General features: G+C 40.7%; 1 protein-coding gene across 3 annotated transcripts; it reads left to right on the plus strand.

Moving 5' to 3' along the window:
• Window positions 1–1,189: 1,189 nt before the first annotated feature.
• Window positions 1,190–26,089, plus strand: Tra2a (transformer 2 alpha homolog). 3 transcript variants are annotated; one of them, XM_069996091.1, is made up of 9 exons: window positions 1,190–1,404; window positions 12,579–12,886; window positions 13,168–13,301; window positions 15,646–15,805; window positions 17,642–17,830; window positions 22,134–22,249; window positions 24,121–24,249; window positions 24,888–24,955; window positions 25,228–26,089. In XM_069996091.1, the coding sequence occupies exons 4-9, from the start codon at window positions 15,773–15,775 to the stop codon at window positions 25,236–25,238; spliced, it is 546 nt and encodes a 181-aa protein (XP_069852192.1). In that variant the 5' UTR covers window positions 1,190–1,404; window positions 12,579–12,886; window positions 13,168–13,301; window positions 15,646–15,772; the 3' UTR covers window positions 25,239–26,089. The 3 variants fall into 3 exon arrangements, with proteins under 3 accessions (XP_069852192.1, XP_069852189.1, XP_069852191.1); XM_069996088.1 differs by lacking the exon at window positions 12,579–12,886; XM_069996090.1 differs by lacking the exon at window positions 12,579–12,886 and having other exon boundaries at window positions 24,124–24,249.
• Window positions 26,090–26,741: the final 652 nt, after the last annotated feature.

The raw sequence follows: 26,741 nt of genomic DNA on the forward strand, positions 1-26,741 counted from the left end.
AGCCCCAGGACCTGCACAAAAAATAAATAAATAAATAAATAAACAAAAAAAAGCACTTAGGAACTAAGACCTCTGGGAGGTCTTGTCATTGAAATTTAAAGGCCAGGGCTGGGAAGATGGCTCAGTGGTAGAGCGCTTGCCTTGCATGCCTGAGGCTCTGGGTTCGATTCCTCAGCACCACATAAGCAAAATGAAAAAAGCCGGAAGTGGCACTGTGGCTCAAGTGGTAGAGCGCTAGCCTTGAGCTGAAGGACAGTGCCCAGGCCCAGAGTTCAGGCCCATGACCTAAGTTAGTATAGAGCTATGGTCATGGCTCAAGTGGTAGAGTGCCTGACTAGTATAGCCCTGCATTCAAATCTCAGTACTACCAAATAGCCATTAGTAGAGAACTAAGCATTATAAGACATAATAAAATAATTGACTAGGAAGAACGTGTGGCAAAGAGAAGTGAGGCAAGGAATTGTGGCTTTTATTATAACCCTATTAAAAAGGGAAAATGGTAGCAGCCCCGGTGCCTGTGGCCGACTCTTCACTTGTGTATTCCTAGCTATTCAGAAGGCTGACATCTAAGGACTGTGGTTCAAAGCCAGCCTGGGCACGCAAGTCTGTAGGATTCTTATCTCCAATTAACCTTCAAAAAGCCAAAAGTGGAGCTGTGAATCAAGTGGAAGAGCATCGGCCTGAGTGTCAACGCTGAGAGTCAGTGCCGGGGCCCCGAGTTCAGACCCTAATACTCACCTCCCTCCACCGCTGAGCGTGGCTCCTATCCCCAATTACTCACCGGAAATGGGGCTGTGGCTCCACGTGGTGGAGTGCGAGTTCTGAGCAAAAGAACTCAGGGACAGTGCCCAGGCCCCGAGTTCAAGGCCCACCACCATCAAACACTACACAAGCAAGGAATGCCGGTGGGCAGTATTTAAAGGGGCTAAGGCCACTGAACATTCATTTGGTGACTGATCATCTTCTGAGGTGGAGGAGTTAGTCTGGTACCCGGACCGGCCCGAAGAGCTGGCAACGCGATAAGCCGGCGTCCTGGCGTCCAAGCTCAGGCCACGTGCCACCAAGACACGTGCGGCTCCCGGCTCGCCCCGCCCGGTGCGCACAAAGCCCCCGCGGGAGGCGGGGCCTCGTGACGTCACCGCGGCTCCCGCCCTCTTACGTCGCGCAGTGGAGACGCCAGAAGGCTTCTGGCGGCGCCGGCGCCATTTTGCCGGAGCTTGCGACCCAGTGGGAGTGGAGCGGGGCCCCGGCTTGTTGTTGCCGGCTCTTTCCTCCTCCCCCACGGTCCAGACAGCCAGGTTGACTTAGGCCGTCGGCCCTCGCGCCGAGACTTGCCTCTTAGTTAGTTCTGAGGAGCGCCTGGCCGACATGAGTGATGTAGAGGAGAACAACTTCGAGGGCAGAGTGAGTACAAAGCCGCGGGAGCCGTCTTCGGCGGCGGCCCGACGCTCGGGGTTTCACGGGAGGACGAGCGCGGTCGGGCCAGGTTGCGGGGAGTCCCCCGCGGGGAGCGGACTGGAGCCGGCGCGATTTCTCGTCCCGTCCCAAGATGGCTTCTGGGTTCTACCTCCCCCCCCCCGACACTCCAGAGGGCCCCGCGCCCCCTCCCCTTCCCTCCTCTCTCTCTCTCTCTCTCTCCCTCTCCCTCTCTCTCACGCTCTCATCGCTACTTGGACCGGTCACCCCTCACCTTTGCACCCCTCCCCGCCCGGGGCTTCCTTCTCGGTCTCGTCCGCGGTGGGGCGGGAGGCGGCGGCCGCCGGGAGCTCCCCGCGGGCCGCCCCGTGGCCCGGGCGCTTCCCGCGGTGGCGCCGCTGGCGCCCCCCGAGCGAGCTCTGTGCGGAGGGAGTCGGGGTCGGAGGTGCGCGGGGCTGAGGACCGGGCGGGAGCCGCTGGCGCGGGGCTAGCTGGGGCCTGTGTCTCCTTGGCTCTCTATTGCAGTGAGCGGCCGCGTCTCTGTCGGAACCGGCGGCGTTGCGTCTATACAGGGCGAAAAGCCTTGAGGTTGGAGGTGGGACGAGAACCTAATGAAGTGGTTAGTCAACCAGCGCACCGACCCTTCCTTAAGCGTTCTTAAGACCAGAGACGTGAGGGGAAAACGACGCCAGGAGCCTTTTCCCTTCATGCCCCCCCCCCCCCCCGTCCCTCTTTTTAATTTTCACATCCAAAGGACTGGAGATGCTGAGGGGCTCCTCTCTTGACTTGATGTTGGGTTGTTGCTGTTTTTTTCTTCTCAACTTCTAATGCTTTTCTTGTTTAAAAAAAAAAAAACCTGATCGCTCCTTTACAGGTTTTTACGGTAAAAACAAAAAAGTTAAAAACATATTCTGTCTTTAAGCTTACATAACCGAAACGAATGTACTGGCTCGGTATTTTTTAAATAGCTAGTCAGTCTTTACTATTTCTTTAAACGATTACCTGGAAACTGTAAGCCCTTCCCATTTCTTCTCTCACCCCTCTCCTGGGAAAGAGGGCTCAGAAGGTTTCATTATTTGAGATTGGATGAAAACACACACACACAAATTCTCAGGGTAAATATACTAGGACCTTTTTTTTTAGAGTTTTAGTTTTGAAGTTACCCTAGTAATGAAAATGTATGAGTGTGGGACTCTAACAAGAAAACAAAAGCCCCAAGCACCTCTGGGGCTGTTGTGTTGGTATTTATTTTAGTCACTAGGGAAACACACAACAGCTGGGGGTTATGCTAGAAGGAATGGGTTTGACTTTTTGAAGTTCATAAGAGTTAAAACACTCAGGTAGCAACAAAACTAACTTTCTGAGATTGAATTTGGATGAAATTGACAAAAAGTTGTTTGGGGAGAATACTTGTTTTGGTTTGTGAGGTCTGAACTACTAATGGGACTTGTTTTTTATTAAACTTACTCCACCTAAGTAACATGAAAGATTCCCATTTACTTTTAAGCCAAAATGTATTCAGGCATTAACTTATTTGATAAATTGATTTTTTTTTTTTTGGTCGGTCTTGGGGCTTGAACTCTGGGCCTGGGCGCTGCCCCTCATCTCTACAGCTCAAGCTAGCGTTCTACCACTTGAGCTACAGTGCCACTTCCGGTTTTCTGGTGGTTTATTGAAGAGTTTCATGGACTTTCCTGCCCTGGCTGGCTTTGAACCATTATCCTCAGTTCTCAGCCTCCTGAGTAGTGAAGATTACAGGCATGAGCCACCAGCACCTGGCAATAATTGGATTTTTATTTTATTTTTTTTAATTTTTGGTCGGTCGTGGGGCCTGAACTCTGGGCCTGGGCCCTGTCCCTCAGCTCAAGGCTAGCACTCTACCACTTGAGTCCCAGCACCACTTCTGGCTTTTTCTGCGTATGTTGTGCTGAGGAATCGAAGCCAGGGCCTCATGCATGCAAGGCAAGCACTCTACCACTGAGCCATCTTCCCAAATAGAATTTTTTTAAACCTATTTCTCCCTTCTATGTTTTTTTGGGGGGTGGGGGTGGGGGCAGTTCTTGGGCTTAAACTCAGGGCCTGGACATTGTCCCTGAGCTTCTTTAGGAACTGTTTAATGTCAAGACTACTTCTAAGCCAAGTGTAGTGCACATACATGCCTGTAATAATAAGTGTAATTTCTTTCTTTTTTTTTTCTTTTTTTTTTTTTTTGCCAGTCCTGGGGCTTGAACTCGGGGACTACAAGGCATCCCTGAGTTTCTTTTGCTCAAGGCTAGCACTTTATTAGAGCCACAGACCCACTTCCAGCTTCTTCTGTTTGTGTGGCGCTGAGGAATCAAACAAACCCAGGGTTTCATACATGCTAGCGCATTCCATTTATTTTATCTAGAATATATAAAGGGTGCATAATAATCCCAGCTCAGTAAAAAGGTACTTAGAATTAAATGAAAACTATCTAGAGACTACTAAACCTATTGAAGGAAAGAGGACTACACTTGTATTGCCTATTTTAAGGCATTTTAGGAACTCCCCCCGTCTTTGATACATCTTTGATTTACAGATCATGCTGTTATTAAGGGCTGAAGTAATGTTAGCAATTTAGAAATTAAAAGCTGAGTTCTGTTGATGCTTATAATTCTAGGTACTCAGGAGGCTGAGATCTGAGGATTGCAGTTCAAAGCCAGCCTGGCCAGGAAAGTCTCTGAAACTTTTTTTTTTTGGGGGGGGGGGTCCTGTCATGGGCCTGAACTCTGGGCCTGGGCACTGTCCCTCAACTCTTCAGCTTAAGGCTAGCGCTCTACCGCTTGAGCCACAGTGCCACTTCCGGCTTTTTTTCTTTTTGCTTATGTGGTGCTGAGGAATCGAACCCAGGGCCTCATGCATGCAAGGCTAGCGCTCTACCACTGAGCCACCTTCCCAGCCCCTCTCTGAAACTCTTATCTCCAATTAATCTCTTAAAAAGCCAGAGGTAGAGCTGTGGCTCAAGTGTAGAGTTCTAGCTAGCCCTGAGTGAAAAAGCTCAGGGACAGGGCTCAGGCTGTTGAGTTCAAGCCCCGGGACTGGCACCAAAAGGGGGGAAAATGCTAAGATTCAGAGGGCCGTGGGCAACTATGAGTTTCTGACACAAGTTCAGTCCTATGCACATTGTATACATGCACTGTACTGTATATTTTGGTTTGTTTTTGTGAAGAGTACATTATATTTTTTTGTATTAGAACCACTGATAAAAAAATTTGCTAAAAGCAGTTGCTGAAGCTTAATGCTCTGTTTTAATGAGTAAAAGAAGTTTAGAAAAGATGATATGCTGAATTCTATTTTAAGTATCCTGAGGTGAAATTCCTGATAGAGCATCTGCTGCCTTATTAGTAAGGGCTTCTTCAGTGTTCTTGAGGGAAGAAAACTTGCAGTATAATTTGCTGGCATTCAAATCTTGATTAAAAAAATACTTAATGGAGTGCTGGCAGGCACTGGTAGCTTATGCCTATATAACCCTAGCTGCTTAGAACATTAAGATCTTAGGATCGTAGTTTGAAGCCACTCTCGGCAGTGAAGTCTGTAAGACTTCTATCTCCAATAAAATTAACTTAAGAAAAAGCTGGAAGGAGCTTTTGCTCAAGTTTTGGAGCACTAGCCTTGAGCAAAAAGAAGCTCAGGACAGTGCCAGGGCCCTAAGTTCAAGCAAAAAAATATTTAATGGAGTGCTATGTGCTATGCTTAGTAAGGAAGTCAAAAAGTGAATCTGAGCTAAGGAATTGGAAAACTGCCTAGAATGTAAAACCGTGACTATGTTTTGATTACCACAGGCAGTATTGTGTATGCCTGTGACATGACAGGAAATTGTATTGAAATAGCAAAGGATACATTTGACTAAATATGCAGTCCGATAATGAAGACTTTTGAATTTTAGATTTAGGACTTTGGAATAACCAGTAAAGGGCCATCTGAATTCTTAAATTTGGAGGGGAATAATGAAAGAAGTTGGGTAAAGAATTGGTACTAGAGTAGCAACAGGAAACAATCTGGAATATTTAGGGAAAACTGCTCCAGACGATGCAGCTGTATGAGTAATGGAAGTGTGGGGCATTGGTGGCTCACACCTGTAATCGTAGCTACTCTGGATAAAGCTCCACACCCAACAGAGAGAAAGAGAAAGTCAAGGAGACCATTTATTTTCAAGTGATTCAGGAGAATAATGGTGCCATTTAGGTAAATAGGTCCATAAAGCAGTTTTGTTTGCTTGGAACATGTATATCAGGTTAACAAATAATTGTCCTTTTGGAACTAGGAACAAGGTTAATGCTTCAGCTGTGATGTTTTTCATGCCTTCTCAGACGGCAGTGAACTTGTTTGCTACATACAACTTCCCACACAATTAGAATATGTTTGGCTATACAGTTTAGTCTTGCTTCCTTTTCATAGCCTATTCTGCCTTGAAGAGTTGAAGTATTTTTAAATGATACTAAATAAAGTTCTTTCCCTTCTTAAAATAGGAGATGATTGGATGATACAAGTGAAAAGGAGAGCGCCCGTGGCTCTTACCTGTAATCCTAGCTACTCAGGAGGTTGAGATCTGAGGGTCAAGGTTTGAAGCCAGCCCAGAAGGAAAGTCCCTGAGACTCTAATCTCTAAATTAATTACGAGAAAACCAGAAGTGGTGCTGTGGTTCAAGTGGTAGAGCTCTAGCCTTGAGCTGAAGAGCTGAGGGACAGCACCCGGGCCAAGAGACCCAGGCCCCATGACAGACAAAAAAAAAAAAAAAAAAAGACAATTTAGCTCCAGCAATGTGATTTCATAAATTTTAGTAGGCATAGTGTCAGTCCTAGTTTTGACTTGGGTTTAAAGTTTTAAGCTCTATCATTTATCCAATTCAGTATTGTTTTGTTCTTTCTCCTCTGCCTCATCCAAAGAAAGAATTTGCAAGCTTAATCCTTAAAGCTTAAATTTTGTGTTACTTACATTGACGTGCTAATTGCTCAGTATAAGTAAAAGGCAGGCTTTTGAAAAGAAGCAGGGCAAGTAATTATACCCACAGTGTACAGCTATAATTTTACAGATTTGTCCAAGATACTTATACTTTGACCCAAATGAGAGGAAAGAGTTGAACTGAAAGAATATCAAGGGATTTAAATGTCTGGGGATGAGTAATTTTTTTTTAAAGATAAACAAACCTACATGGATTTAATTTTGTAAGAGGTAAGAGTTACTTCTTATAATTTGTAGCATAACATGTTTGAAACTGAATAATTAGCCTGAAAGTTTTCTTTGAACCTGACTGACTGAAAACTTGATAATCCTCAGTAGTAGCCCAAGGTGTCATAATTGACCCAGGGACCTTTGCTGTGTATTTTCTGCTAAGTGAATGCTGGTTATTTGTTTATATGTCCTGACAGATTCTATAAGACAAAAAGAAGAGAGAACATTGTAACAATTATAGAAGTTTGTAAATACTAAGTTGAGAATGGTGAGAAGTGTAGGTTCTCCTTCCTCCTTGAAGTTGTGAATATACATCAAAGGTGTGATGATAAGGCCTGGCTTGCCATAAAAAAGAATTGGGTTTTGTTTTTTTTATCTTTTTGAAACCAAAAGTTGTGTCATCTGATTTATGCAAAATTCATAAGTATTCCATGACACTGAAAAATTAGTAGATAATTACAGCTTTCTATAATTGGTTATTAGTAGTTTAGTTTGAGCCACTATTGCCACTTAGGAAACTTTTTGAACATTGTGGTTTGTTTTATAAGCTGACACAAGTTTGTGGGCCATGTTTAAAATTTGTGCAAAAGATGATGAAATTTTACAGGTAACTTCACAAATATGGCATTGATTTCAGTTTTATTATATCTAGTTGCGGGTGGCTCATACCTGTAATCTTAGCTACTAAGGAGCCTGAGATCTGAAGATTGAGTTTCAAAGCTAGTCGGGGCAGAAAAGTCTTGAGGTTTTTAATTGATGAGTACAAAAATCTTAAGATATAGAGCCCTGCTGTGAGCAGAAAATGTCAAGCCCCTGAGTTCAAGCCTGGTATTGGCTTGCAAATTTAAAAAAATGTAAATGCTAATTACTAGGTCATTTGTGGTTTTAAAAAAAGATTCTTAGAGGGCTGGGAACGTGGCTCAGTGGTAGAGTGCTTGCCTTGCATGCACAAGGCCCTGGGTTCGATTCCTCAGCACCACGAAAGCAGAAAAAGCCAGAAGTGCTCCTGTGGCTCAAGTGGTAGAGAGCTAGCCTTGAGCTGAAGAGCTGAGGGACAGCATCCAAGGCCCAGAGTTCAGACCCCATTACCAACAAAACAAAAACAAACGAAAAACTCTTTAGAGTTACTCTAATACTAGAATAGATAGACATACAGTGTTAGGATATCTGTGACTCTGCCGATGAGACCATATTTTTTCAGCAGCCAGGTATGAGCTTAAATTATTGTGAAGAGACTGGAAGTATTTCTTTTATCAGATTAGCTTCTGTAAAGGAAGTATCCAACTCTCCTCACCTGAGACAATGGAGACAGTTACTTTTATAGACTGAAAAATTGAGCAAATACAAGCCAGGTGCTGGTGGCTCACGCTTGTAATCTTAGCTACTCAGGAGGATCATGGTTCAAAGCCAGCCCGGGCAGGAAAGTTCAGTAGACTCTTATTTCCAATAAACCACTAGAAAACCAAAAGTGGCGCTGTGGCTCGAGTGGTAGAGCACTTGGCCTTGAGCTGAAGAGCTGAGGGATAGTGTCCAAGCCCACAGTGTTCAAGCTCGATGACTGACCAAAAAAAAAAAAAAGGAACAGATACAAAAGGTGGTTTCATTCTTTAGGGCTTGTAAAGTTTTGGGTAATCAGTCTTAAATATGCTCTCTCTTTGGGACATATAGTTTAAATTCACTAGCACTTTTATGGGAATCTCATTTTTTATGTGTATGTGTGTCTGTTTTTTGTTTGTTTGTTTGTTTTTTTGCCAGTCCTGGAGCTTGAGCTTGGCCTAGGCACTGTCCCTGAATTTCTTTTGCTCAAGGTTAGCACACTACCACTTGAGTCACAAAACCACTTCTGGCTTTTTGTGTTTATGTAGTACTGGGGAATTGAATCCAGGGCTTCATGCATCCTAGGCAAACACTGTACTACTAAGCCACAATCCCAGCCCATTGTTTTATTTTTTTAATTGACATACATTAGTTGTACAAGGGAGATTTCATTGTGACATTTTCACACATGTCAACCTCACATCCTCTTTCAAGGAATCTCCAGTTTTATGTAATAGGAAGCAGTCGGATAGTACATTTGGCATAAATTTATGTGGCTTTAATATTAAAAGGGTTATAGTGTTTTGTGTTTATTTGTAGTATTACAAGACCATGTTTTAGATTTTTTCATAATGTATTTAAGGCTGCAGTCACCACTTGTGGTAAGAATCAAATTGTGTTCTGCAACAACTTGTGCCTATAGTAAATTGCAAAACAAAAGTCTGTTTGAGCAAGTTGTGCTTTGAGAACTTCTGCCCATCTCAAAAACAGTACACAGCCAGGCATCGGTGGCTTGGACCTATCAGGAGGCTGAGATCTGAGGATCACAGTTTGAAAGTTGTACTGTGTGGGTAGATTGGGAATCTACTTACAATTTCTGTTAAAACTTAAGATATAAAAGAGACCATGGATTCAATCCCAAATAATCACCAAATACAATCTGTGGTATAAGTTGAAGGAGAGTCATTAATCTGCCCATTTCAGCTAAGTTAGCTTAGTTTTAAAAAGTTGAGTGGAGCTGGTCAACAGTGGCTCAAGCTTGTAATAGTAACTACTCAGGAGGGTAAGATCTGAGAATCAGTTCAAAGCCAGCTCAGGCAGGAAAGTCTGTTGAGACTCTTTACCAGAAAGCTGGAAGTGGAGCCACAGCTCAAATGGTAGGACATTAGTTTTGAACAACACTAAGAGACAGCCCTGAGTTCTAACCCTAGTTATCAACAAATGTGTAGTGTGGGTGGGTGTGTGCGTGCACATGCACACACATACAGATAAATTGACTGGAGGTGTGGCTCAGAGGTTACAGCCTTCTGAGGGCTGGAGTTTGTGCGCGCTTGTAATCCCACCTACTTGGGTTGGATTTGCAGTATTGCAATTAAAAGTTAACTCAGGCAGACACTCAAGAAACACTATAACCAGTAAAAACAAAATACAAACACAAAATAACCAGTAAAAAGCAGGGCTGGAGGCCTGGCTCAAGTTAAGAGCATCAAGCCAGCCAAGTAGACTGTTGGCCCTGAGTGCAAACCCCAGTCAGTATTGCCAGCCCTCCTCTCTCACAAACACACACACACACACACACAGTTATTAGCCATCTGTGCCCTCCTCTCTCACAAACGCACACACACAAAAGTTACTAGCCAGCTGTGGTAACTATACTCCCAGCTGTTTAGGAGCCTGAGAAAGGAGGATCACTTGAGCCCAGAAGGTTGAAAGCAATTAGGCAACTTAAGGGAGAGCCCATCTACAAAAGAAAATAAACAGCTGGGCACTGGTAGCTTGTGCCTATAATCCTAGCTACTCAGACTGACTCATTTCTATTAAAGAGAAGAAAACCAGAGGTATTAAGCTGTGGCTCAAGTGGCAGAGCGATAGCCTTGAGCATGAAAACTCAGAGACAGAGTTCAAGGCCCAGGACCCGCACCAAAAATAGATACTAATGTTGAGTTTACTTCTTTGTAGAGACAGGTCAAAGAAAAAAAAAGATTACCTGGGACTTAACTCCATAAGGGATTTATTGTGCCTGATTTCTACTGCAGTTAGTGAAAATGGCATTTATTTGATCACAGTCTTTGAGAAGAAAAAAGCTAGTATAAATGATTAATGGTAATATGACCATTGTGTAAAGACAACCACAGTTCTGATAATAATCATATTTTGATATTGTTAAGTATTTCTGAAGACTTTATTTCATATTTGTAGTTTGTTCTTTAGATAAAGCTTGTTGGCAGTTACAAGATAATAAGAGTTTGGGATAAGAGAACTCCTTAATATCTGATGATTCCCTAAAGAAAATTTCAGCAAATTTAGATATCCTGGATAAGAAGAGTAATAAAGGAAGTTAGTTGATACCCTTGAATAAAAAGTTTCATGGGTACTGGGGACCCACGCCTGTTATCCTACCTACTCAGGAGGCTGAGATCTGAGGATGGTAGTTCAAAACCATCCTGGGCAGGAAAGTCCATGATACTCATAACTCCAGTTAACTATTAGTAAACTGGAAGTGGGTCTGTGGCTCAAAGTGATAAGAGTACTAACCTTGAGCACAAGAGCTCAGGGATAGAGCCAGGCCCTGAGTTCAAGCCCCACAACAGACACCATCACCACCACCCAAAAAAAAAAAAAAAAAAAAAAAACCACAGCTTCTAGACTGGGAATGTAAGTCTGTGGTATAAAGAGCCCATGCCTAAATCCCCAGTACTTGGGCAGGGAGTATGGTATGCAAAGCTCCTTTTAAAAACAGCCCTGTCAGCAAAGTCCGTGAGACTCTTATCTCCAATAAACCACCACAAAACCAGAAGTGGTGCTGTGGCTCCAGTGGTAGAGCGCTCACCTTGAGTTGAAGAGCTCAGGGAAAGCACCCAGACCCAGAGTTCAAGCCCAACAGTGGGCCAAAAAAAAAAAAAAAAAGGCAGCCCTGTTGTAGCTTAATGTTTTGTTGCTACTCCAGACTGGTATTAAAGTTTAAATTTTAAGATACCTAATTAATCAGAAGTGGTTATTTTCAGCAAAATGTCATGATAGCAGATTTGAAAACAAGAAACAACACATTTAGAAATAAATGTGTTTGGACTGTTAAACTTTTATCATATATTAGAAAGCTTTGTATAAACATTTAGAAATAAATCTTAGCCATTAAGGTTTTTATTTCTGTTGTAGTAAAGTTAAAACTTTATAGTGTCTGTAAAACAAAGTCTGGTGATGTTCATACATACTGTTCCAGCCACTGCTGTTGAACAAGCAGCATAAATTAATATTAGGCCAGAGAGCCTATTTTATAGAAGGGAAATCCATATGGGGAAGGTATTTTAGTTTAGTTGCTTGATACTTAAATTACAAGCTAATTAGCCTTTTTTTAAGTATTGCTGCTCCCAGTATCTGTCCAGGAATTTAGAGTATCTTAAGATGTGGTGGAAGACTTCCCTAAATGGGAAGGTTGATATTGAAGAAAAAGGTAGCTTTTTCCATTTTGTTTTTATCTGTAAAAGGATAGACATGCTAGCATTATACAGTTCTTGATAATTCTTTTGACATTAAATTTGAAGGGAACATTTAAACAATGCTGTTATAAGAAGGCTGTGTGATAGTCTTAGAGCGTAAATGAAAATTGGCATGAAACCATTTATGAACTTGGGGTGATTAGTTTAATAATCAAGTCTTAAATGGAGAAACCAAACTTGGTTCAATTTGGTCATGAGGGCTTTATGTCTGTCTTAAGTAAACAAGCTTATAGTTTGCTTCTTTAACTTTTGGTGTGCATCTGACATTTTTAGAAACTAGTAAGCTTTGTCATGGAAAGGTATACACTTGTTCACTGAAGTGTACACAGATGAAGTACGCAGTGAAAAGTAAAATGCACGAGTACATAAATTATTTTTTAATACATGCATGAAAGAGGATCAAGATAGAGGCCATGATATGAAAATTTTGTAACTTTTACTTTTTTTATTCTTGGTGTGTGTACTGATGTATGAGTTTAGATAGTTGTATTCAAATATTTTGGCCTGAGATGCTATACTTATCATGACTTATTGAAAGCTTATTCTGAGATCAGTAAGAATCTTCAGGTTACAAAACAGTGGGAAAATAGTATTTAGATGGCGGTGGGGAAGTACAGTTAATGTTAGATTTATATTTGAATTCAATATTTATATTAAAATTGCTTACATTTTAGAAACAAGAATGGAGCGTGAAAGGGGAGGAGGGTAAAAAGTATGGTCAAAAACCCCATTTAGAGAAATTCAGTGAATTCTCTGTTAGAAACTACACAGTGATCAATTTTAAAGACTATAAAATTGTTTTTTTTAAAAAAAAATAAATTAGTTATTTGCACTTTACCTGCTGGCCTTTCCATTTGGTAGATAACATTCTAAACTCCAGCAGAGTTTTATAATCCCCACGTGCTTAAATATACTAAATGTTCTTTTTCCATTAAGGTTAATGTTCGTGAAGAAATTGAAGAGTTTTTTCCAAGAATGTGGAAGATAAATCAAGATAAAAGAAGGCTAATGAAAAGTATTAAAGATCAGAAAATTAAAATTGAATGGGGGAAAAAATTGAACAGAAGATTGGTCAGATAGAAGCACTTGAATATTTTAAGGCTATTTTGAATTGTTTGAATTGGGGAAGAATACACGAAGTATGAAAAATGAAAAACTCAATGAAGAATGAAGAGAAGTAGAAAGCAAGAGTGAAGTAGAATTAAAAGATCTGGAAGAATGAATGGGTCCTAGGTTAAGTAAATGTATGGTTTATGTTCCAGTGTCTGTATGATCAAGTTGTAGATGAATTTGCATGATTACTTAGTTAATAGAAAATTGGTGATCTGGTTCAAGTAGGGAATTACTGAGGACAGTTAGCAGTATTAACAATGGGTTATTAATGAGCTGAAATTTTTTTCTGGAGGGTGTTGCCTAACCATTTGTTTTTCAGGAGCAATCAATATAAATAATTACGGTACTTTAAATGTTAGGTGTTAGGCATCTACATGACCAGTGCCATTTGTAATACTGTCTTCTTTGTTAGGAGTCTCGCTCTCAGTCAAAATCTCCAACCGGTACTCCTGCTCGTGTAAAGTCGGAGAGCAGGTCAGGATCTCGTAGTCCATCAAGGGTTTCCAAACACTCTGAATCCCATTCTCGATCAAGATCAAAATCCAGGTAAGTTTGAGTACTAAAAATGCTTTAAAACCAAGAAGTTTTCAGAGCAAAGTTCAACCACATCCCTCCTTTGGCTCCATTTTTTTGGGGGGGGGGAGGAGGGAGTCCGGTCGTGGGGCCTGGACTCTGGACCAGGGCGCTGTCCCTCAGCTCAAGGCTAGCACTCTACCAGTTGAGCCACAGCACTACTTCCGGCTTTTTTCTTTTTGCTTATGTGGTGCTGAGTGGCTCTACCACTGAGCCACCTTCCCAGCCCTCCATATATATTTTTTTAATAGAAACTTCACCGTAGGCTCAAAATCATGAAGTAATTTTTCTCAGGCTGCAGGATTTAGAAATTTAGAATACTTAAGAATCAGTTCTTGAACCTGGTGCCAGTGACTTATACCGGTAATCTTAAGCTACTCAGGAAGCTGAGATCTGAGGATCATGGTTCAAAGCTAGCCTGAGCAAGAAAGTCCATGAGACTCTTACCTCAAGTTAACCACCAGAAAAACAAGTGGTGTTGGGGTTCAAAGTGGTAGAGGTACTAGCTTTGAGGGAAAATGCTCAGGAGACAGTGCGCAGGCCCTGAGTTCAAGCCCCACGACTGACTAAAAAAAGGAATTGGTTCCTGGCATAGGCTGTTGGTTAACTAATTGGTTTGATTGAATTTTAATGTACTTGACTTTTTTTTTTTAATTAAGTTTTTTTGTGAAAATACCATACAGAGGGGTTACAATTGCATGAGCAAGGTAATGAGTACATTTCTTACCAAGCATTGTTGCCTCCTTTGTTTCCCCTTACCATCCCTGCCCTCCCATCTCCCCCCGACTTTTTTTCTTGGTTGGTTGTAGGGCTTGATCTCTGGGTTTGGGCACTGTCCCTCAGCTCTTCAGCTCAAGGAGTGTGCAGTAGAGCTCTACCGCTTGAGCCACAGTGCCACTTATGGTTTTGTAGTGGTTCATTGGAGATGAGAGTTTCATGGACTTTCCTGCCAAGACTGGCTTTGAACCGTGATCCTCAGATCTCAGCCTCCTGAGTAGCTAGGATTACAGGCATGAGCCACCGGTGCCCAGCTTGTACTTGACATTTAATTGAAAAGTAGTGTTTGGTTTTATGCCAACAATATGTTTACAACAAAAAGGTAGTTTTCCATTGGAGACTTCTGGGTAATTCAGTACAGAGAAGGTTCAAGTGGATGTGCTAGGTGATCATCACAGTGATTTTGAAAAGTCTTTTGTTTGGGGCTTTTGCTTTTTTTGTTTTCTTTCCCTGTTAGAGACTTGAGCTCAAGCTAACCTCCAAGTGTAATCCTCCCAATTTGTTGTCTCTGGGAGTAGCTGGGATCACAGGCATAGTCACCATAACCAGCCCTTGAATCTAGCAAATTCTGTTAGTGTCCCCCAGCTTTGCTGCTAGCCTTCTTTGTTAAAATGCTCCATTAGTTTTCCCTCCCCTGGAAGTGGCGCTATGGCTGAAGTGGTAGAGCATTTGCCTTGAGCTGAGAGCTGAGGGACAACATTCAGGCCCAGAGTTAAAGCCCCACAACCAGAAAAATTTTTTTGATTAGCCTTAGCCTCCCCTTTTATGTCTTTTTAAGCTTTCTAATTTGTATCAGTTGCTGGATGTCTTATGTAAGTTGTTTTGTGTGACTAACTTTACTAGTTTAAATGAGCTTAAAGATAGGTCATATGAATGATGAGATAAATCATTTTTTCATTAATTTTCCAGGACTGGGTAGGGGCAGGTTTCACTAAAGCTGGCTACCTAGCTTTAAACTTCTTGGAGTTATCTGCTGTGTTAAACGTGCCCATTTTGTGTGAGACAGGAAATAGGAAGCAGCAGTGAACAAATTGATGGGTGGGTGGTGAAAGCACCAAAAATTTTAATTAGAAATATACTAAAATAGGCAGTTAGATTTTATAAATTAATTAAGCAAATACTAGATTTTCAGCATGTTAAAGAAAAATTGAAAAGGAAAAGATACTTAACTATTAAAGAGCATAAAGAACTAAAGATCATATAAGAATTAGAATTTCACTGTGGAGGTAATGGCAGTGTTTCTGTTTTTCTTTTCAAGAATAGAAAGGTTTAACATGTTTATGAGGTAAGGTGAATGGGAGGGATAGACTGAGAAAGAGGGACAGGTTACAGTGATTGAAGACAGGGAAAATTTTTTTGTCCAAAAAGGCCAAAGGGGAAGGACTGAGTATGTAAATTGGAGAGCATTGTTGATCTCCATTACAACAACAAGACAAAAAAGACAAGCAAGTTGAATAATTGGGGATTTATATATACAGCCTTGGAAGAGAAAAATGATAGCTTATTGCAAGATTTTTACCTAAATTTATTTCCATCAAAGGTCAAGGTCGAGGAGGCATTCTCATAGACGATACACTCGATCCAGGTCTCACTCTCACAGGAGAAGATCTCGAAGTAGATCCTATACACCAGAATACCGCCGACGAAGGAGCCGAAGTCACTCTCCAATGTCTAATCGGAGAAGACATACAGGCAGCAGGGTATGTGGTATAAAGATTAATGCAAGCTTTGTTTTTCTTGTATAGTTGTGGCTTAATTTCTTGCTTTTTTGTTTACTTAAAATAAGAACTAGGCCATTGCTTTTTGAGTTTTGTTTTTGTTTGATTGCAGTTTCTGAGGCTTGAACAACAGAGCCTCTAGCTCAGCTTTCTTGCTCACAGCTGGTACTCTGCCAATCTAAGGTCTCACGGATTTTATAGTAGCCTGTGCTGGCTTTGAATAATGATCTTCAGATCTCAGCCTCTGACTAGCTGGGATTGAAGGTGTGAGCCACCAGTATCTGGCTATATCATTGTTGTTGAAGGCAGTACTCAAGAAACAGCCTTTATTAGCTGCTTTACATTTCCAGATAGATATTAGATATGCCATAAAGGAAATGTCATTGTCTTAGCAAGCCTGTATATTTCATGACAGCTGCTGCAAAGGGATTACATTTTCTTTACTTTTGAATGTTTTAAAAAGAAATGAAGCTTGACACCCGTGGCTAAATCCTAGCTACTCAGGAGGCTCAGATCTGAGGACCACAGTTCAAAGCCAGCCCAGGCAGGAATGTTGGAGACTCTTATTTCCAGTTAACTACCAAAAGAAAACCCAGAAGTGGAACCGTGGCTCAACTGGTAAAGCACTAGTATTGAACAAAAAAAGCTCATGCCTGTAATCCTAGCTACCTGGAAGGCTGAGATCTGAGTATCATGGCTCACAGCCAGACTGGGCAAGAAAGTCCATGAAACTCTTAATTAATCATGGAAAAGCCCAAAGTGGTGCTGTGGTTCAAGTGGTAAAGTGCTAGCCTTGAGCAAAAGGAGCCCAGAGACAGTGCCCAGACCAGAAAATTCTAGCCCATTACCAGAAAAAAAGGCTTAAGGCCAGCAAATAGTCTTCAAGACTTGGGACTGGCACACAGAAAAAAATTGTATTTTTGTGATAATGTTGTATTATAAGTAAGTTAGGGACTGGAAGGTTGGCTCAGTGGTGGAGTGCTTACCTCGCATGAGGCCCTGGGTTCAATTCCTCAGCACCACATAAGCAGAAAAAGCTAGAAATGGCTCTGTGGCTCAAGTGGTAGAGCATTAACCTTGAGCTGAAGAGCTAGGGACAGTGCCCAAGCCAAGAGTTCCGCCCCCACGACCAACAAAGAAAAAAAGTTAGGAGCTGGGTTCCAGTTTATACCTATAATCTTAGCTACTCAGGAGGCTAAGATTTGAGGATTGAGGTTCAAAGCCAGCCTGGGCAGAGAAGTCCATGAGACTTCTCCAGTTAACCACCAGAAAACTTGGAAGTGGAGCTGTAGCTCAAAGTGCTAGAGAACTAACCTTGAGCAAAAGAGCTCAGGGATAGCCCTCAGGCTCTGAGTTCAAGCCCCATGTCTGACAAAACAAACAGGTTTTGGGTATGTGACTAGGAGGGTTTTTTTTGGAAAACTGGAAGTGGTGCTGTGGCTCAAGTGGTAGAACTTTTGCTTGCCTTGAGCTGAAGAGCTCAGGGACAGCACTCATGCCCAGAGTTCAAGCCCCACAACCAACCAAAGAAAAAGAAAAAGAAAATATAGATGTCTTAAGTCATTGACTCTAAATAAAGTCATATATTAGACATAAAGAGTGAATTCTTAGGATACTTTCTGAAATTTGTTGGGCTAGAAGCTAGGAATATATTTGCTCAGGCTATGGCTAGAAAATGTTTCAAAGAAAGTGGCTATTATGTGAACCGTGAAATAAGGTTTACTTTAGTAGGAAACAACCTATTTAAGCTGTATATAGGTGGTTTTATTTTTATTTTAGTTTGGAGTACTAAAACTTAATACTATTTTTATTCGATAGGCGAATCCAGATCCCAACACTTGTCTGGGAGTGTTTGGCCTCAGTTTGTACACAACAGAGAGAGATCTTCGTGAAGTATTTTCTCGATATGGACCATTGAGTGGTGTCAATGTGGTTTATGATCAGCGTACTGGGAGATCACGTGGATTTGCTTTTGTGTATTTTGAGAGAATAGATGACTCCAAGGAGGTTTGTTACAATTTTGTTTAATAGTAGGATTGTTACTACTTATTGCTAATATTTCTATTAAATAATACTTCTAGTATTTTATTACTACTTTTTTTTTATTTTTCGGTCGTTGGGCACTGGGCACTGTCCATGAGCTCTTCAGCTCAAGGCTAGAGCTCTACCTCTTGAGCCACAGCACCACTTGAGTTTTCTGGTGGTTAATTAGAGATAAGAGTTTCATGGACTTTCCTGCCTTACCTGGCTTTTAACCAAGATGTTCAGATCTCAGCCTCCTGAGTAGCTAGGATTACAGGCGTGAGCCACCAGTGCCTGGCTTATTCCTACTTTTATAAACTAACAGAACTGTAAACCGTTTTAAACTTAGCCTATCAATGTTAAAAATAAGTTAAAGTGGCCAGTTTCACTTTTGTTTTATTTCAATTTTTTAATTTCTTTTTAACTAGTTATGGAAGTGGTTTCAATTTGTTTATTTTATGAATACAGCACGACTTAATGTCACCCTTTACATCATTCTCCCACCTTCCTCACAACCCTGTTGATCCGTTTGGTACATATAAATGTGTGTGTTAGTTTTGGAGCTTGAATTCAAGGCCTGGACACTGTCCTTAAGCTTTTTTTTTTGGGTTGGTGGGGCTTACTCTGGGCTTGGGCGTTGTCCCTGCACTCTTCAGATCAAGGCGAGCTCTACTTCTTGAGCCTCAGCAGCGCCACGTTTTCTAGTGGTTTATTGGAGATAAGAGTCCCACGGACTTTCCTGCCTGAGCTGGCTTTGAACCCTGATCCTCAGATCTCAGCCTCCTGAGTAGCTAGGATTACAGGCGTGAGCCACTGGTGCCTGGTGTCTTTAAGCTTTTGTGGTCAAGGCTAGCCATTCTACCACTTGAGCCACAGCTCCACTTCTGGTTTTGTTTTGTTTTGTTTTTTGGTGGTTAATTGGAGTCTCATGAACTTTTATGCTCAGACTGGCTTTGAACTGCAATTCTCAGATCTCCTTTTGAATAGGTGGGATTATAAGCATGAGCTTATAATAAGCATGGCTATTCAATTTTCATACATGTAAGTTTTTGTTTTATTTTGAAGATAACCTCATGTATGCAGCTGAGGCTAACCTAGACTTGGAATCCTCCTTCAGGCATATCCCATAAACTTAAAATTCTACTTAAAATCTTATGCTCTTTTGGTTTAGTTATATCTTGATTGAAATATGCCTTGAAAATAAGCTTATATGTTCTATAGCTGTTTATTTTAATGGAAGAGATAAAAGTGTATGTGTTGTATTACATTTTATACTTATAACTAGTTCCCTGTGAATAAATAATAGAACTATTTTTGCTCTAGTCTTTTACCATTCTTTCTGTGATTGGAAAATAATATCTATATTAATATGTGAGACATAAGCAATAATAAAGATTGAGACATAGTTAAAAAATAATAGGTATTGGCAATGAGTAGGTAGAAACCAGAAATGCTGCTAAACATTCTATAGTCTTTTTGTTGTTATTGTTGTTGGTTGTAGGGCTTGAACTCTGGGCCTGGGCGCTGTCCCTGAGCTCTTTAGCCCAAGATGAGTGCTCTACCACTTTAGCCACAGTGCCAATTCCGGCTTATTCTGCTTATGTGGTTGCTGAGGAATCAAACCCAGGGCCTCAGGCATGCAAGGCAAGGCAAGCACTTACCACTGAGCCACCTTCCCGGCCCTCCCTTTGTTTTTTAGTTTACTTTTTGTTATTATACAGGTGATGTACAGAGGGATTACAATTATATGAGTCAGGTAATAGTACATTTTCTTTCATTCAGTGTCTTCTGTTCCTTCACTCTGTCCCAGTCCCACCCATCCATTTCTATGCATTAATTGTATAGTTTACTTTCATCCAGTAAGCGCCACTGTTTCAGCATTTTCCCCTCTCCCCAATCTTCTGCTATCTCTTGATGGTTGTTTCAATATGTATATTATTTTATTGACTGGGAAGCTCAGTGGAAGAGTGCTTGCCTCCCATGCATGAGGCCCTGGGTTTGATTCCTCAGCATCACATAAACAGAAAAAAGAAGTGGCACTCTGGCTCAAGTAAGTGGTAGGGCACTAGCCTTGAGCAATATGTGTATTATTTTATAAATGGGAGTATTACTTATACAGAAGAAGAGGCACTTAGGCATTACACCTTTGTGTTTCTCTCCTAAGAGTATCCTCTTTTTTTGGTCTCACTGTGTGTGATTGTCTGCAATCCTGCATAATATGTCACAAAAACTCGGGCCGGGCACCCAGGCCCACCCCAGGGCTTTTTTTCCTTTTTTTTTTTTTTAAAGAGGTGTGGCTCAAGTGGTAGAATGCTAACCTTTGAGGCAGAAAGCTCAGGGGCAGTGACCATGCCCTGAGTAAAGTATAATATCAAGAAATAGGATATGTGTCCTAAAATGAAATTTATTTAGTACAAATAACCCTTTTACATGCCAGGCATTTAATCCAGTAACTCGGGAAACTGAGGCATGAAGATCTTTTTTGTTTTTTGTTTTGTTTGTTTTTTGTCGGTTGTTTGGCTTGAACTCTGGGCTTGGGCGCTGTCCCTGCACTCTTCAGCTCAAGGCGAATGCCCTACCACTTGAGCCACAGCGCCACTTCCGGTTTTCTAATGGTTTATTGGAGATAAGACTCTCATGGACTTTCCTGCCTGGGCTGGCTTTGAACCGTGATCCTCAGATCTCAGCCTCCTGAGTAGCTAGGATTACAGGCGTGAGCCACCAGCGCCCGGCAACATGAGGATCTTATATTCAAGTTTAGCACTTGATAAATGAGACCCTATGTATGTAAGCACACACAAGTTTCCATATTAATTTGATTCTGTTTCTTAAAAAATGGCAATGTTAGTTAGGTACCAAAAGCTTCTATGACTATTTCCATTTGCTAAAGTGGTTAAATTATTTTGTTATTTGTAAGGTTAAAGTAATAAGGAATATGAGCTCAAGTGTAAAGATATAGAAACACTTATACACAGGTTAAACTCCTTTATTTTCAAAGTTCACTAGGTGGCAGTGTTCACAGTTACTTTGTTTCTTGCTTTTGTGATTGCTATTTAGTCCAGCCTAGTCTTGAGCTCCTTGGCATAGTAGGCATACCCCTACCATGTCCAGCTTTTGAGGTTTTTAGGTCTTTCATTGTATTTTAAGTTTAAGCAGGGATTTATTTTAGTATAACAGGATTAAAGTAGAGATAAAAGGGGGGAAAGAAGAAGCATCTCCTGCTTCCCACACATGAAATAGAAGTTAAGATCTCTTCTAGGGGGCTCTTAAATCAATTACATTAAATTTGTGAATCTTTGACTTAGTTTCAGCAAGAGGCTGAAAGGGAATTATCATAAATAAATGTTTATATAATTTCTTGGCTACTTTACAATGCCTTACCAGCATATTGAACTGCAGAGTAAAGAATAAAAATAGCATAAGGTTATGAACAGAACCCGTTTAAGGCTTTGGTCAAAAAAGCTTTTGTATGTAAATGGATGGAGACTTAAGCAAGAATAAGGTGACAGCCAATCTGGCCATCTTCAAAAACTAGTTTAAAAAGACATTGCCTATGCACCTTCCATTACTGATTTATTTCATGGAGTGGAGAGTAGGAACTGAGTTACAAATGAGAAATTTATTACGGAACAAGGAACAATGTATTAACTACTCTGTGCTGAGTAAATTTAAGTATGTATGGGCAGTATTGAGGTCTAGAAATGTCTATAATCTCTAATATAAGATGCATTGCTAAGCCGGGCACCGGTGGCTCACACCTAGCTACTTAGGAGGCTGAGATCAGAGGGTTGTGGTTCAAAGCCCAGGCAAGAAAGTCTGTCAGACTCTTACCACCAATAAACCACCAGAAAACCGCAAGTGGCACTGTGGCTTAAGTGGTAGAGTGCTAGCCTTGAGCTGAATTGCTCAGGGACAGCACCTGGGCCCAGAGTTCAAGCCCCACAACCGAGCTTCCCCTCCCCCCCTCCCAAAAAAAGAGAGAATATATTTGGGTTATAAATGCTGTTTTTTTGTGGGGGGTATAGTCAGTTGTGGGGCTTGAATTTAGGTCCTAGGCAGCGTCCCTCAGCTCTATTTGCTGAAGACTAGTTTTCTACCACTTTGAGCCACAGCTCCACTTATGAGTGGTTAGTTGGAGATGAGAGTCTCACAGGGACTTTTTTGTCCCTGCTGGCTTTGAACCTTGATTACAGGTGTGAGCCACCAATGCCTAGCTGATTTTTTTTTTAATAGATGATTCAAGGATAGTGAGTTGCAAATGACTTTCTGTATCTTTTCTCCTTTCTAGGCCATGGAAAGAGCAAATGGAATGGAGCTGGATGGAAGAAGAATTCGTGTGGATTATTCTATCACCAAGAGAGCACATACACCTACACCAGGCATCTACATGGGCAGACCAACTCAGTAAGATTTCACATTTAATATGCCTGGGGTTAGTGGTACAGTGCTTACCTAGTATGTATAAAGACCTTTGTTCAAGCCCCAGCAATGTTCTTAAGCTAAACAAACTATAAGCCAAAAACCAATCTACCAGGAATGTGTGTAAAACCAAATAATCAGAAGATGATTTTTTCTGTGACTTAAAACTTAATTAAATTATATATAATTATATATTACTTGTTAACATATATAGTATATAATTATTTATTTTTATATATATATATATATATATACACACACACACACACACATACTCATTCTTTGGATTGTTGTATTTATTTTCCTGGTATTTGAACTTGAGGTCTTGCACTTGCTAGGCAACTCTTGTCACATGAGCCATGCTTTCTTACCTGGTTTGTTTGAGCCACAGCTCCACTTCTAGCTTTTTTGGTAGTTAACTGGAGGTAAGTTTCATGGATTTTCCTGCCCAGGCTGGCTGCCAACCATAATCCTCACATCTCAGCAGCAGGGACCATTTTTTGTTTTTTGAATTGTCAGTGTTGACACTGAGCAAAATATAAGTAGGGGCTTGAAGTGTTTTCAGATACACAGCCAAATACAGTGACAAGTATTTGTGAATTTAAAAAAAAAGGAATAAATACTTTCAGATAGTTGAAGCCTTTTTGGAGAAAATGAGTTTAAATGAGAGCCTGCAGAAAACTAAAGTAGAAGTGGTATCCTTATGGTTAGGTAAATATACCAATGAAGGCCTTTTTTTTTTTTTTTGGTTCATAGGGCTTGAACTCTGGGCCTGGGCGATGTCCCTGCACTCTTCAGCTCAAGGCAAGCAGTCTACCTCTTGAGCCACAGCGCCACTTCCAGTTTTCTACTGGTTTATTAGAGATAAGAGTCCCACAGACTTTTCTTGCTTGGGCTGGCTTTGAACTGTGATCCTCAGATCTCAGCCTCCTGAGTAGTTAGGATTACAGGCGTGAGCCTTTTTTTAATTCAGCCAGGTACCTGGTGGCTCACCTGTAATCCTAACTACTTAGGAGGCTAAGATCTAAGGGTCATGGTTCACAGCCAGCCTGGGTAGAAAAGTTCATGAGACTCTTAACTCCAGTTTAGCCACAAAAGGTCAAGAGTGGAGCTGTGGCTTAAGTGGTAGAATGTTAGACTTGAATATAAAAGTTTAAGGACAGCACCCCTTCCCTGAGTTCAAGCCCAGGGCCAGCCCACACACAAGGTTTTAAATTCAACTCCAGAAGTTTAAATATCAGATCTTGGTGTTTTAGTGCTGAACTGCAATGTAAGGTAGATTGTCTTTAATGTTTAGAGTTAGGTACTTTCTATTAACATTTAATTGCCTTTCAGTTATTCGTAAACATAATTTTACACATTTTTGTTCTGCTCCCTAACACTGTTTTAGTTCACCTGGTGATTTGGGGTAGTACACTAATACAGGAGAGAAGCTTACAGAATCTGGAGGATTTTGTAAAAATCATGTAGTGAATAAAACATGAAAACATACCAGGTACAGATGGCTTAAACCTGTAATCCTAGCCACTTAGGAGGCTGAGATCTGAGGATCATGGTTCAAAGCTAGCCTGGGCAGAAAAGTCCATAAGACTGTTATCTCCAGTTAATCACCAAAAAAACCTTAAGTGGAACTGTGGCCCAAGTGGTAGAATGTTAGCTTCAGCAACAAAGCTTAGGGACAGTACTCAGCCCTGAGTTCAAGCCCTACAACCTGCACACAGGCACACGCAGACTGAAAACTAAAAAAGTACCATAGAAGTCTGCAGGTTGTTTTTATCTTTTTCTATTTTAAGTTGAGTAATCCTGGAAATTAATATATTTATACTGCTATGTAACTTTACTATTTTTTTCTGTAGTAGTGGTGGTGGAGGTGGTGGCGGAGGTGGTGGTGGAGGCGGCGGTGGTGGTAGACGTCGAGATTCTTACTACGATAGAGGATATGATCGAGGGTATGACAGATATGAAGATTATGATTATCGGTACAGGTAATTTTATTTTGTTTTATATTTCTGTTCTGAATTAGGTGGTGGCAATATTATTTGACGCTTCTATATTTAGCCAAATGGTGGTGGACAACAGTATTCCCAGCTAGGGAGCTGAAATGAGGAATCACTTGAGCTTAGTGGTCAACATACCCGTCTTCTAAAAAGAAAAATAAAGCCAGGCACTGGTGGCTCACACCTGTAATTCTAGCTACTCAGGAGGCTGAGATGTGATAATCGTGGTTCAAAGCCAGCCTAGACAGGAAAGTCCATGAGACTCATATCCAGTTAACCACCAGAAAAACAGAAGTGGTGCTGTGGCTCAAGTGGTAGAGCACTTGTTTTAAGCTGAAGAGCTGAGGGACAGCATACAGGCCAAGAGTTCAAGCCCCCCAGGACCACCACCAACAACAAAAAAACCTTGATGTTTAAAATAAGTTAATAGGGCCGAGAGTGTCATTCAGTGGTAGGACATTGCCTCACATTTACTAGACCCTGGGTTCAGTCCCTAGCCCTTCCAAAAGAAAGGTATGTGATGTTTTCAGAATAGAGCTTACCTCTGCATTTGAGTGTAAGGAATTCTTTTTCATCTGCTTCAGTGGGGTGATATTTTATGCTGAACAATCTTCTGTTTCTTACAGAAGAAGATCACCTTCTCCTTATTATAGTCGATACAGATCCCGATCAAGATCTCGTTCTTACAGCCCAAGTAAGTGAATTTTGCTTTTGGAGGATTAAAATCTTGTTTCTTAAGGATCATTGGCATATGGCGTATAATCTTAGCACTGGGAGGCAGCCTGTGATTTTGAAGTTTAGCAAAAAAAAAAATGAAACAAAAAAGCACAGCAACAATAAAAATTTCTAATGTCTTATTTTAGGCTATGAGGGGAGGATGTGTGATGGCTGTGAAATAGGTGGGAAAGTAGTAGGTAAGTCAAATGGTAATTGTCATTCTAACTTTTGTTTTTCTTTCCCTTTTAGGACGCTATTGATCATGGAACGATTGCAATTAAGGATGTTATTCTCTTTTCTTTTTCTCTGTTTTTTGTTATTTGTTTTGCTTTTCTTTTTAATCCTGGGTTTCCTCTAGCTTCTAATCTTTCCTAATCCTTAAAAAAATTCTTGGTTTGCTGGCATCTACATACACTTTGTCAGTTGTGTTGTCCACCACTTCTGTTATACTCTTAAAAATGTAATTGTCATTTTGAATAGTTCAAACATCTTGAGTAAAAAAGGAACCCAGTATTCATGCTTTGTGATTTTTCTTTATCTTTATGGAGGATTAACTCCTAGCTAATCATATGGGGAAAGAAATGACTTTTGTGTCAGATATTGTAGTAGGCGTTATAATAGAAATCTGTATTTTCAACAGACTTTTTTAACTTTCTTCTGAGGAAGTTAGTAACACATGAAAGTAGTTGTCAGGTTTGTCTGGGATGGCATGGAATAGTCAAATACTTGAGTGTAGAAAATTTGAAGTTATAGAGGAAAACACTTGGACATTTCTTTTGAAGAATGTAAATTTTGAACCCAAACAATTAGAAAAGCTTGTAGACTCCACACATGTTGTATTTGAAATATATCTGTTAAGCCTTACAACTTAATGTGTGATTTTTTTTTTTTTTGGTGTGTGTGGTGTGTGTGTGGTGTTTATTGAAGTTTAAGTATTCTCTTGATCAGTGAAGGACAACCCTTATTTATTATCTAGAGGAATTGTATAATTTGCTGTTCGAAATTTTAGTATTGGGACATTGGTTAAGTGGGCTGTCGTATAGTATAGGGCCTTTGAAGATCCATGTAGGAAAAAGTAGTCTCCATTCAAATAAAAGTTAATTTCTTTGAAGATGGGATTGTCTCTTTCATTTGATACAGTAGAAAATATAACTAGGCTTATTTAGTTTTGCCCATTCTGAGTTAATTCCCTAATATCTCCCCATTTTTTCTTTTCTTGTGCTTAAATGTATAATTCTGTTTCTTTGATCTTTAAAAATCCTTGTTTTAGGATAAACATATACTTGTAATCCCAGCACTTTGGAGGCAAAGACAGGAAGATCTTCCTGGACTACTAAAGAATGACTGCTCATATTAATTTTTGTTAATCCTGTGTTTTTTCATTCTTTTTAAATAAATATTCGGCGTCAACATCATTCTAAAGGGAAAGAAATAGGTAGTTGACATCATTGAGCCCAAATCATAAATAGGAAAGCAACACTTCAATGACTTTAATATAAGGGGAGGGTGTTTCAGGAACCTTTTTCAAAAGTCGATATGACTGCCCTGCTTTAATCTTCTCAAGGCATCAATAATAAAGTTCTGTTCTCTAAAATCTATGGGATGTGTGTCACGTATCTTAACTTCAAGCTGGGCTACTCAGGAAGCTGAGATCTGAGGATTGTGGTTCAAAGCAAGCCTGAGCAAGAAAGTCTGAGACTTAACCTCTAGTAAACTACCCAGTAGCTTTGAGCAAAACTAAATGCTCAGTAACAGTGTCCAGG

Source organism: Dipodomys merriami, unplaced genomic scaffold (genome assembly GCF_024711535.1).
Source record: "Dipodomys merriami isolate MVZ:Mamm:240054 unplaced genomic scaffold, mDipMer1.0.p SCAF_5, whole genome shotgun sequence".
NCBI classification, from domain to species: domain Eukaryota; kingdom Metazoa; phylum Chordata; class Mammalia; order Rodentia; family Heteromyidae; genus Dipodomys; species Dipodomys merriami.